At 33.5% G+C, this 13,882-nt stretch overlaps 1 protein-coding gene across 1 annotated transcript in view; it reads right to left on the reverse strand.

The window, feature by feature from the left end:
- LOC311213940 (connector enhancer of kinase suppressor of ras 2-like) overlaps nucleotides 1-13,882 on the reverse strand; it is a gene marked incomplete at both ends in the record, with an annotated part of 169,756 nt that overhangs the window by 58,649 nt on the left and 97,225 nt on the right. Inside the window, 2 exons of the mRNA XM_084294277.1 lie at nucleotides 8,659-8,727; nucleotides 12,376-12,435. Of these exons, the coding sequence (XP_084150403.1) occupies nucleotides 8,659-8,727; nucleotides 12,376-12,435 (129 nt within the window). The remainder of the gene's footprint in view (nucleotides 1-8,658; nucleotides 8,728-12,375; nucleotides 12,436-13,882) is intronic.

Raw genomic sequence — 13,882 nt, forward strand, 5'->3', positions numbered from 1 at the left:
AGGCCTGAGAGAAGTTTAGCTAGAACTTCACGGTTTATACCTGATTTCTACAGTGGGCCGAAGCCCGGATCCCAAGTGTGAACATTTGGCTTGGAAAGCACTGTATGTCTCATAGTGCTAAAAAGCATTTTAATAGCTCTTTACAGTTCTATTCTATTTTTAACATTGCTGGTTTACTGAAAACTCTCTAAAAATGCACTGGTCACAAACAGACCACAACTAAACAAAAATATCTCAACTTCCATTCCATACAAATGCTTCTGGTTTGCACTTTGCTTATAACATGACAGGATATTTGTGTAGAAACACACACATATATTTTGCTGAATTTTAAATTTAAAAGTGGACGGACTATTTTTGATTTTTATAGATTGCTGTAATTTTCAGAATGCTGAAGCCTTTGGAGTTTTGTGTGCTCCTTTTAGATAAGAATGATAAATAATTAAGCTAATGATAAATTATTCCAAGGAGAACCTTAATGACAAAACCATTAAATAGCAAGATCTATTAAAGAGAAGTCTGCAATCATTACTACTAGGCTATGATAAAATGCTCATAGGAATTTGGACATGTTATTATAAATTGTATTACTAAAAATATCTTTGTGAAAATAGAAGTCATTACAGTGGATTAAAAATCTTAGTTGAAAACCAGTCCTTCAGACAGATTTTGACATTTATTCTTAAACAGTCTTTAATTGCAATTACTGGCTTCTAGCTGTGGTGAGATGTGTTCAGCAAAACGTTTTTTTGCTCCTTTAAAGTTTTTTACCATTCAGTTAATCAGGTTCTACAGTATGGGTTAAGATATTTCACTCGGTAATAAAAGTTAACATGTAAATTAGATTAATGAAGGAAAAAAAGGCTAGCATGATGCTTTATTTTCCTGAATAAATGAAATTGGAGCAATTAGGATAGCCATTACACTCAAATCAACAAATTCAGGGCATTGTTATGTTCTCTTTGCACAGCACAGTAAAGGTCTAGTCATGGTGCATGTTCTCTGCTAAACAGATTTGCATATTGTAATACAACACGCTATTTCCATATATTTGTTCTCTTTGTAAATCAGACCTACAAAGCAGAGTGTGGAAAGTCACACGGCTGCTGTACTCCTTGTTCATAACCCAAAGAATGTGCAAAATACTGTCAGATGCCAGCAATGAAAATTGCCACCACAGTAATATACAGTTTGTAAAGAGAAAAGATGAGAATCACAGGAAATTTGATACTCACTGGCTAAAAGTACAATTGACTTAATTAGTCCAAAGAAAATACTCTTTAATTTAGATGTTAAACATAGAAGAAACAGAGATGAATATAACTCACTGAATAAGGTAAGAGGCAGGCAGAAGTTTAATTTTCTTTGGTAGTTTACATTTAGGATTGTTCAATCGATAATTTTTATTGCTTTGTACATCAGCAGTGCAGAAAAAACGGCTCCAGGGGAAAAAATGTATTGCTATAGTCTATTTTAAAGGATTAATTTTCTCATAGAAAGTACAAGTAAGTTAATTAGTGGAAAGTGCAATATATGGTAACTTTGAAAACAATAACTAAAAAATTTTAGTCCCTATGGTGCTAAATTTCTTTACCATAAAATTATAATGATATAAATATCCAGAATGCTATAGTAATTTTGTATACCTAAAACTGATGATTTTGTAGTTGGGACTGCATAAGTAGTATATGCAGAAAAACAAAGCTTGCTCATTAACCCACAGTAAACTAGTTTGTCTTCTTGTTCTTCAATATCTTCTTCAGAGTCCCCCAGTAATGGCTTTTTCCTTCTCATTTAGAAGATCTAGATTTGTCTGAATGTGATTCAGAACACATCCCACCAGCAGTAGGGATTTGGGCATTTTTATACATCCAAACCATGTTCATGCTGGACAAGCACCTTTTCTCCTTTTTTAAAATAAAGGCTATCTGGCTGATGATGATTGATGGATGATCTGTATGAAAAATAAACTAACATTAAAAATTCCTAACATGATAGACAACGACAACAACAAAAAATCTGAAGAAAACACTAAACACTGCATTTGTGGATGAGTGCATAGGCATTAAGTCCATGACATACTCACCTATAAAAGGAACTGAAAAAACAGCAGGACTGTTGAACACATTGAGGCTTATCAAAGGATTCCAGTGGTTAAAACCACCACCACAGTTATTTACCTCCATGCTGATTTCCTCAAAACTCATTATGTGTATTTGTCATGGTACAAATTTAGAAAACAACTCAGAGTGGAACTCTGAGTGCTTAGTGGACAGAATATCTATATTAATTTCTCTGTTTTTCCCAAAAATTCTGGGGATAAAGCATAAATGTGATCCTTCAATTCCTTCACTGTTTTGTCAACCTCTAAGTACTGACTGGGACTCTGAAAAAAAAAAAAAAAAGAAAAACTTCCAAGAAATACAAAAATACACAGTGCACCTGCCAGAAGGAAGGTAGGCTAAACCTCCATGTGTTTCTGAGAGTTATGCACATTAAACTCACTGTATCATTTGACCAGCTTTAATCTTACCTAGGATGCAAAAAGACAGACCTTAAACTAAAAATGAGTTTAAGAACTGCATTGCTGGGCATTTGATCTGGAAATCAATTGTACAGAATGGTATTTACTAAATAACTAGAACATATGATATTGCACACCACCTGCAAACAAGTAATTTTGCTTTGACTCCAGTAGGACCTAACCCCTACATGAACCAGGACAGATGTTTCCCCTCAAGGCTCTTTCAATACATAAGCAAACCCATCTGGATATTTACTTGAATCTTAACTGTATGACCTTTCTTCATATTTTCATTAAAAAAAAAAAAAAAAGGGGAGGGGGGAGGAGAGAGAGGAGGGAGAGATGAGCAAACTCAACTTGTTGTTAAAGAAACAGTCATCTTTTGTATGTTAAGTCTGTTGGTAATTCACTTTGCCTTACAATACTGCCCAGGCTAGGGAATTTATCAAGGGAATTAGTTTCATTAACATGGAAATCAGAAATTATTATTAAACAAAAATGTGCTGCGAGATCATAAGACTTTCTGTCACTGATTGGAAAGCTCATCATTAACACCTGTAGCTGATTCACTCTCCTCATTAATATCCTTAGTGTTACTAAAAATAGTTGATGATGGAAATACCAACGTTTATCTATTATCTTACAGTTATTTTCATTAAATAACAGAGAAATGCAGCAAGATTCCAAGATAATGCAAAATGTGCTACTGGAAGACACTGTTACTAAGCCCTTTTGAAAGGCAGAATCCTGAGATTCAGTGATACATGGAAATTTCTTTGCAAACCAAATGACTTTTTTGGGGGGAAGAAGTTGTAATTGTCATGACATCTATTGTTCAGTTTTTATCTCTCCTTTTCCTACTTGCATTTCACAACACAGTGTGCTGAAACACAGATCATATGACCTATCACCACGGCTACAGATTTACCTCCATCTAAAGTGAGCACCCATTAAGACTCAAATTTCCAATTCAACACACATAAATCTGGAATATTAATTCAATAAATATCTTAACATAAATAAATTAGTGCTGGAAATCATTAATTGTTACAGGGCTCTTGACTTTGTATCTTCTCTTTTAGAAGACTCAGATTTCTATGAATGGGATTCAGAATGCAACCTACCAGCAACAGGGATTTAGACATTTTTATAAATCCAAACAGTGTTCATGCTAATTTCAAAGTACAAAATTTGACAGACAATGAGCAGTATGAAAGGGCATTAGGCTGTGGCTCATGTATTTACAGAGCATCCTCCATTCCAAAGAATGAACCTATCAACTATGAAAATGCATCCCCATTATTTTAAAATAACAGCTATTTAGATGTAACATAACAAACACCTTACACAACAAAGCAAATGTGTTTGAACGGAAAGAGCTGTTCTAGGCTACTACATCCTTTTGTTATCCCTTCTACATAGTTGTAGGCAGCTGTAACTTAATCATATTCATCAGTTCTTCAGTCACCATCTTAATCAGACCTCTCAAATTTCACCACAAATTTTCTTACAGATGTTCACATGGATGCTTGCTCTTCTACAGTGTTGTTCTCTTCCTTAAACAGTTATTTCCTTTCCTGGTCTGTATAGCCTATAGACCTAGCTGGCTGGGTAACCAAAATTTAAATCCTTTTAAAAAAAATAAAAAAATCCTTCAATACATTTTCCTTTTTACCCCATTACATTTGCAAATGTTCTTACGCAAATTCACCTTTGAAGACTGCAAATGACCTGAACATCACACAGTATTTCAGACAAGATATTACCAATGTCAAGACAATGGTATTAAAACTCTGTTTCTCCTGGAAACATGTTCCTGATTAATTCCAAGTTCATCTTTGCCATTTTCAGTCACATCACCTCCATGGTGATGAGTTGATTTGGGATTAATTACTACATTCTGACTTCAGGATTCTTGCCAGCTGCTCCTGAGTAACATTTAGCTTTCAACATGAATTACTAAAAGCATTATTATTGCTCTCTGTCCTATCAAATGACCTTCAAATTCTAATCCTAAAAAGTAAAAGGAAAAAGGTTTTCATTTTTCTGAACTATTTTCCCTAGTTTACCTAACACTTTTGTATACAAAAGTAGATCTAACATCTATATCAATACTTGTTTGGATCTGGAAGATTTCTGTTTGAAAAAATTATCAAATGTAGAACATTAAAAAAAATTATTTTTCATAAACTTATACTGTAATTCATCTAACATTCCATTTTCTTAAAGTCTTTAGTTATCCTTCATAATCCTCTAAATCACCTGTAAAACCTTGCGTAGTATTGACTAGTAAGTTTGCCTCCTTATGCTTCCACAGCATACAATGTTATCTTAAAGCAGACAACTCATTAAAAATCCTTGCTTAGTGAGTTGCAATTGCAAGTGTCAGTCCCTTCAGTAAACATATGCAGATGATTTGGCTTTAATTTATCAGCTTTGCTTCCATCCTGAGAATGGATGTACATATATATATATATTTGTTATGACTGGGTTTCTTCTCTTTGTCTTATATTCTCTACTATTCTTATTATGGAAATTTGAAAGAAACAAATATTTCTTGGCCACAGACAAACTTATCTTTAATTTCACCCTATTTTCACTGCACGACAGTCCCAATTCTCTGACTAAAGAATCACATCCCATCCATAAAACAACGTTAGTTAAAGTTAAGACAAAATGAAATTTACTTTCCTTTTATTTCAACTAAGCAGCAGAAAATACTATTCACAGAACTTGAGGTGTAATTATTATTTTTGTAAGCAAATAAATGCACAGTGGTATATTCAGCACTTCTGTTTAATTTCATAGGAGAGGAAAGAAAAACTCCACAAGGCATTCCATTTTTTGCCAACAGGCAAGAACTAGTGCCTGTTGTTACTAGTAGGGTAAAAGAAAAAGAGCTAATGTCATTGGATTTTAGAAGGTGTAACTTATTTACCAAGTTTCTTGTGCTGTTTTATTAAAAAAAAAAAAAAAAAAAAGCAAATAAGGACATTGGATAATGATTAAATGATCTTAACAGCTAGTGGTGAATCAACTGATTTAATTAATTTCTTGCCTAAAGTACTATTATTTTTACTTTGATGTTCATAATTATATAACAGAGGGTTCATTGGCTTGACCAGTTTTGACGTAGTAAATCTTTTATTTCTAACTCCTTCAACTGTTGCATTATATAAGTTTTAAGCTGTTTCCCTTTTGGAACTCATTTTTTTAAAACTTTCAACTACACTGAAGAATTAAAATAAGTGTTCTTTTTTGTGTTAATAATGTTAATATATTTGTTAATATAAATGATTTCAGTAAGAGTATGAATACAGCTATCTTTAGCAATCTGATCATTTCTTACTTAATTCAGATAATGCTTTATATAAAAGTAGCATATGAATTTTAAGTAAAATTCAATTATTTTGAAGACATAAAGCCAAAATATTCTAGCCTCATCAATACCAAAATACTTAACTCCACACATCAGCAATCCAATGGACTGACATTGTCAGCATACTTAATCCTCTGCTATAGCTTTACAACCCCAGAGAAATGCCTCCAAGATTAAAAGTGCTGTTATCTGTGCTGACTCCACTGGAATGCAGGGACAGTACAACTGTTTTCAACTCTACATCTTAAACCTGTTTAAGAGCTTACTCCTTGCTCAGCTATGAAATGGGTAATGATTCTTCTCTTAAAATGGACCTCCTGATGAATTTCAAATTGAAATAAATTGAAATTATTTTTTATTACTTAAGGAAAAAAATCAGTATCCTATTAGATTAATTTTTGCCTATGTAGGATGAAAATGAACATTAGCCTTTTAAAAAGTACAGACTTATTTGTACTATATTAGCACAGGAGTACTGCTTTACCTACGAATGAATATGTTTTTACTGTACAGCTCTGTAGCTCGATGTTAAATATGCAAAGTATCACAGTTGGGAATATGAAAAGGTTGTCAAGGAGGGTCATGCATTAGGATGAAAAACTGAGAGTGCTCCAATTATTTAGGTTACCAAAGAAAAGGTGAAGAGGTAGTTTGATTACATCCTGAGAATGCCTAAATGAGAAACTGGGTCTCCAGTGTAATAGATAAAAATAGATCAAGATCAAATGCATACTACAAACAAAAAGACACCCCCCCACTCCCCTCCAACGAGAATAATTAACTAACAGAACAGTATATTACAGGTTGTGGGAACGTCACTGAGTGTTTTGAAAAAATCTAATTATCTTAGTAAATGAGCAAACATCAATTTATCCAGAAAATACACTGGCCTATTTTAGTCTAAATCAGATGAGATGATGCCAATAGTCAGCTACAGGATTAGCACCTAATGAAAGAAACCTACACTTTCTTTAATCAGGAAAGTATTTTCACTAATGGTAAAACAAAATGACTATATCTAACCATCTTCAGAGCAGATCTTTTCAAAACAGTTAAGAGAAACTTTATGTGATACAAATCCTCTGAAACACAGAAATTTCAGAGGAAAGTGTATTTCTCCATTTTTATATATTTTTTTGGCCTTTTTGTCCTGTGTATACATTTTGTGAAAGCATGGAGTGCTTTGTGCCTACATGTTCCACTGCTGGGTGAACAAGACAGTCTGTAGCTCTGGAAAACGTGCAAGACCACCACGGATATGCAAGACTTGTTTTGTACAGTTTGCCAACTGCCCCCAGGACTGTTCATTTCAAGTGGGTTGAAATGGACTGTTCATCTCAAGTGCATTCTGTGAGCTGGCCTTACTAGTATAAAGATATTGACTATATGGGAATTTAATGAACCTAATGAACCTAAAGAAACCTCTGAATTATTCTATCCCACTAGTGGAAATAATGGTATTTATAAGTATGATATCAATTGTCACAACTTGTGATAGCTTGGGTGAAGAAGCAAAGTATAGTTCGCAGTTGGACACATACCTCTGAAACACAAACACTAAAAATTACTGGCTGACTTTAAACAGTCACAAGGAAGACAGAATAAAGCATGCTCAGCATTTGCAAAGGAAGAATACATTTCTGAAAGAAACTGCTTGCCATTTATCCCTTTTCATAGCTTGTTACAGACTTCAGAATGAATAATTAACAGTGAGGTTTGTTTTTTTGAAAAAGTATTCTCTGCCACTTGACTCAGCTGTTGGCAGCGTGCCTGCCCTTAGATAGAGAGGGATTACAAGCATCAAACACTTTGGGCTCGTTATAACACACATGGGAAGTTGCTACCCAGAAAGCCAATTCTTGAGTAGTTGAATGAGTGGATTTTCACCTCTGGGAGTAAAGATTAAATCAGGTTTGTCACTTGAAGAGTATGTCTGATGGAGAAAGCCAGTCTAATGCATATTTCAACTTGTACTGTGACAACTCACAGATCCTCTGTAATGTAAGAGTTTCATGTTGCATTAAAATTGTAAGTAAAAATGAGGAAGTTATACTTCTTTTGAAAAGAAAATATTTGCTCTCTAATCATTTTCACCTCCCACAAATGCCAAAGAGGTTTCTTAATTTTTCTGGTTTTGTAAATAAAATGAAATGTAGGTTGGTACACATAAACAATAACTGCATACGCTGTGAAAAATACAATGGTAGGCACACTTAAATGTACACAGATCAGGCACCACAGTATCTTAGACTTAACACACGCTTCCCCATACATATGCTTATGCAATATGAAATGGATTAACAGTTCCACCAACTTTATAAAACTGCTCATCACCTTAAAAATAAATATGAAAAGAAATATATGGCTGTTACAGAATTCCTGCATTTTGAGTCTGAATCCCAGATTAAAGAAAATGCATATTTCTGTTTAAGGGAAAAAGTTAAACTTGCTGGCATATCCATAACAGGAAATCTAAGAACTACAACCAGTGCAATCACTGTAAATTGTCAGTGTTGATTCTGGGACCACAATCTTGAACGGCAGCTAGAGAAAATATGTTTGGCTTAATCCTTCTGGGTTAATTAATGACAATTTAAAAAAATAAAAATGCACAAATTAAATGTAAGCAATGATTATAATATTTTAAAAGGCATAAAGAGTGATCTAGTTTGCTACAGTTACCTAGTAAGAATTATTGTCTTTTTAGCAGTGGGAACAGTCAAAGCCTGCAGACCAGAACTTCTAAAGTACTTACCACAGTTTGATGGTTGACCTGGATCACCTCATCGCCAGCATGGATTTTCTTACACTGGTCAGCAGGAGACTAAGGACAGGAGATAACAATTAACTTTACATTTCAGGGGGGACCACAAGGAAAGAGCAGGAATGAAAACTATGAATGAGAAAAGAGGCAAAAAAGCTCTGCTCAAAGAAGCATTATTATCAAATAACTATAACTTACTATATTTACAAGAAAAAAAAAAAAACACATTTATACAGAACAATGTTTTTCTGGTAACCAATGACAATTCAAAGATGAATTCAAATCCTTCTTCCCATGGTGATGATCAACCTTTTTGACTGGTTGAGCTATTTTAGTTTCTTTACCTTTCGGAGGGGAGTACTGGGCCGTGAGCTGTCACAATCTTGCTGGGAATTCACTGAGTGAATTAACATCACATAGCAGTAAAGCTGCTAAGCCAACAAATACTGAACTTACTACATGTGCAGGGTCAGGGCTGGAAAAAAATGCATATAACAGAAAAGTAGGCCTAATGCAGTCCTTTACATAGCAGGTTTACTGCTTAAGTTCATGGCAGATACCCTGCAAATATACTACAGCTCCAGCACTTCCAAGACAGCACTAGATTAACCATGTGAACGCGAAGTGGTAATTTAAAAAAGGATAAAGTCCTCGACAGTCCGGGTGTTCTGTATAGTATATACTGAACATACATACATACGCACACATACTACTCCACCACCATAATTTGGGGAACTCTGAGTCAAAAACCTACCTTATTCTAAATATAGCTGCTTCTGATCATGTTAAAATGGATCAAACCCCATTGCCTTGCAAGCCACTTGTACACAGTCAACTGCATGTCAACAAATGTGTCAGAATACAAGATTTACCGGAGCTAAAGGTGACTTGCAGCTTATATTCATTCACTGAGTACCAATCAAAACTTCCAGGAAACTGTCAATAGCTCTTTTGCTGGACAGACTTCTCCAATCACAAATCCCATCCATTATGTGGATGCATACTATAAACAAATAGAAGGAGTAAAGACAACAGGAAACAATGCAACAAAAGCCCAAACAGCCACTGGGCAAAAAATGGCTGCAATTGCCTCTAAAAAAATGCCAAATTAACCTCAATAGGTAGGCAAGCATCACACAGGTGGTTGCTTCCTCCTCCTCCTCAGCAGAAGTGGGAGAAAATATGATGAAAATGCTCATGGGCTGAGATAAGGACACGATTTTACCTATGCACAGGATTAAACATAAGCCAGAAAGATATTCTGTTTCCTTTTGTGGAACACAATGCGAATATAAAGTTGGTTGCTTTAAACAGTGAATGAAAGGTAAGCAGGAAGCTGAAGTAAGCGCCACTATTCGTAATGGGTTTAACTTCAGTTGATATTAGCTGAAAAAGCACAGGCCTGGCGCTTTCTCTTTTTAGCTCCTTTCCTGACTTTGATGAGGCTGAGCTAATTATTATCTTTCAAAATTAAACACTGGCTCTGAGGTCAATTATACCTTCAAAAGGAATGAAAAATCAATTTGCTGAAATGCCAGAAATTAAACATCTTTGAAGCTTTTTTATCTGCACATATGATTACACTTTTAGAAAAAAGAAAAAAAAAAGAAAAAAAAAGAAAAAAAAAAGAAAAAAAAAGAAAAAAAAAGGAACTTAGTCTTATCAAAAAGTCAAAATAAAAATGCAAGTTTTAATGGCTGGTGAACTTTGTATCTTTTCACATGAATTTCAGTTATAAATATATATTTCCCTGCAAATTGTATTATATTTCTAAAATAAATTAAAATTACAGTGAAAAAGTATATTAGTACTTCTAAATGTTGCCAGTAGTGTTAATATAAGTAAGCACACAAATTTTAAGCTTAACTTCCATTAGACTTGTCTTATGATTCACAAATTTTTGCACACAAAACATAAGGCTTTCCCTGGGTCTGTAGTATCTAAAAATGGATGATGAAAATGATCAAAATTATCTCAATACATACAAACCAAGCAGAACAAAATATCACACATGAAGCTCACCCATACGGTGCAGAATATCACTGATGTATGCAGGTAAGTGTGTACATTTTTGGCTAGCTGCACAGAGGAAATTTCATGTTTCTTGGGTGTCAGCATTGCACAGTTTCAATATTAGCTGTATAAAATTTGAACTTGTAATTTATGCAGCTATACGCTCTTAGAAAGAATGAAAACAATGTGACTAAAACATGGACTATTTGAAAAACAGAAGGGATAGGTCCTATTTTAAAGTCTGTCATAATAATTACATTGCAGCAGTTGAAGTAAAATTATTTTTTTTTTCAAATTTGTAATTATGAATTGCAAGTTAAGTAACAAGAAGCTTCTTCACAGAAAAACCAAACAATGTGACAAGAATAACAATCAGTCATACTGATTTACATGCTACAGCGTTTCTGTGTACTTTCAATCCAGATATTGCCTCATTTCTGGGACTACAATGAAAAGGATGGTTAATACATTCTTGATATCTTCTACTTGCTACAGGTACTGGAAACTATGAAAACTTAGTGGTGGTTAACTCCTCCTAATACAATTCAGGAATAACTATTTTTATAAAAGAATTTTTCATATGTCCTCACACAAAAATCATTCAGATTCTTAACTTTTCTTTTTTCCCCTAACATTGTCAAGTCACTCCCTTCTCTTTCATTTGCTCCTTTTCACCATTTCTCCCTTCTTACTGATAGTCTTGTCAGTGATTACTGCTAGCTTGAAAACCTTCTGGTTTATCAAAGATTATTCTACAACCTGAATATAATATTTTAAGTTATTTTTCTGTGTTATCCATTTATTTTTATCAGCCAATGCTGCTGATACTGTAAATGCTTTAGAATTTCTTATTTTACAGTCTGTTTTACAGAATTGCTTAGACCCACAGAACCTATTCGTTTCCTATGAGGCAATCTTAGGACAGGTATCATCTCTACAAGTTTAATTTTTCTAGCATTCTACTTTTCAAGAAATTTCATTTACTAATTAGGAAAAGAATTTAAAAAAATACTGTCCATTTTAAAAAGAAAACAACAACAACAACAACAACAAACACAAAAACAGCAGAAAAGTATTCATCATTGTATGACAATGTACTCACTGCAAAAAGTAACCTAAAGTACATATTAAAGGTTGGTCAAATTACATCCACACTTATCATCAACTCTGCAATGCTTTAACTAGTCTGGTTATAACCGTATGAGGCAGATTGTTTTCTGTTATATTACTGATCTGTTGAAAGCTTTATTTTTTTTTTAAATATGAACTTGAATTGTCCTATGTTTTGAGAGGTTTATCTGAAGGAGATAAAATTAAATACAGCAGATTTTATTTAAGACTAATGATGATGCTCTTGTATAAAACAAACAAACAAACAAACAAACAAACAAAAACAACTAAATATAAACCAAAATACCTTTGTGACAGAGAAAACACATAATTAGAAAGGTGTACTGGAAGATAGAAGTTCAAGATTTTCATTTTATTATAACTTTTGGTCACTTCATCAAAGATATTTTTCTATATCTATTTTTAATGGTTCTAAATTTTTAAGGTAACATGATATATGTAAAAAAAAAAAAAAGATAAAAAGTAGCTTGTTTCATAGCAAGTTTTGACACTACAAAATAAACTGCAGATCTAACAAAGATATTTGCATGCATGATAGAAGTCTTTTAGGATAAGGAAGCTTACATTTTCAGTTGTTCCTGTGATTACATGCAGCCCATCATATGTTGATTTGATATACATCCCCTGAAAAAAGACCAAGAAGGGTAATTAATTCTTGCAGAAAACAAACAAGTGATGTTTGCATGATGATAAAATAAGTACACATATTCCAGTTTAAGGACAATACTATTTCAACAAACTGGCATAAACAATGCTTGAATAACATTGTTAAAAGTTAAACAAATATGTACCAAGACCCATGATAAACAGAAGTTTTCTCACTTATTGCATTTATAATTCCAATATACATTTTTTGAAAGAATTCAACACCAAGCATCAGCATAAAAGCTTGTTAAAATGCGGTATTTGTAATATTTAACTTAATATCTTTTTATTACCAGTGTCATAAAAGAATCAACAAAACTGAAACAATGAACAAGAATAGTCTTTAAAATTATATGCCACATCTTCAGAGAGTTACTGGTTCATGTTCTAACTTGGAAAGTACGTAAGCCAGTGCTCATATTGCCAATTTATAGAGAAAAATGATCTTGGTGAACTAACAGGAGCTTTATAATTAGTCCAGCATGAATTGTGCTTGAAGGAGGTGATTGATGAGATACAGAGAGACAACCTACGTGGGTATCTATGTATACACACACACACACACAAACACACAGAGCCTTGAATGTCAGTGAGACTCAATTGCTGCATTCTTCTTCAGGAGTAAGGTCATCTCTCCATATAGTATGGTTATCCATCAAATTTTGAAATCTAATTAATCTAATTGATACATTGCACTGCTGATTCATTAGCCTTCCAATAATTCTGCATCACTGTGTATTGTCAAAATGGAAGTTTAGAGCCCCCAGCAAATAAGAAAGAACATTTTGTTCACAGAAACCAACTTCAAGAATCCTGAACATTAATGAAGATTTGCAGGCTAGTTGCTAACCTAAAATAAGTAAGTAAGTAAATAAATAAATAAATTCTATGAAGGTAAGATCCTATTGCTTTATACAACTACCTTAATTGTAAGTGTGTAGAGAAGACAGACCCAAACTCTTGGAAGAACACAGTGGGAACGAGAGAAGCAACAGACACAAGATGGAACTTGACAGACCTTTATTTGTTTATTTATTTTGTACTATTATTTTTTAAAATCATGATGGTGATAAAACACTGGATTTAGTTGCCTGGTCAGGTTGTGGAATCTCTGATATTGCAGATGACCAAAATTAACTGGATGAAGCCCCAAAATACGTGCTCTAACTGTATCTGTTTTGACTTTTCATCATGACAAAATGTGGCTTCTACCTTTATGCAAACTAATTCAATTTCAGCAAGTTTTAACTTTATTTAAATCTTAAAAATAAAGACTAGCTAAAACTGATCATGTTGCTTAACTCTGCTTCTTAGGAAACTCCACTATATATATTACACACTCTAACTACTTGTTCTTGTAAGAGACAGTTTTATAAGTTTTTTAATTTGTTCATAACATAGATGCTCAAGTTAAGTCTTGGCAGTT

This window comes from Netta rufina (genome assembly GCF_964035555.1).
Source record: "Netta rufina genome assembly, chromosome: 12".
Classification (NCBI taxonomy): Eukaryota; Metazoa; Chordata; class Aves; order Anseriformes; family Anatidae; genus Netta; species Netta rufina.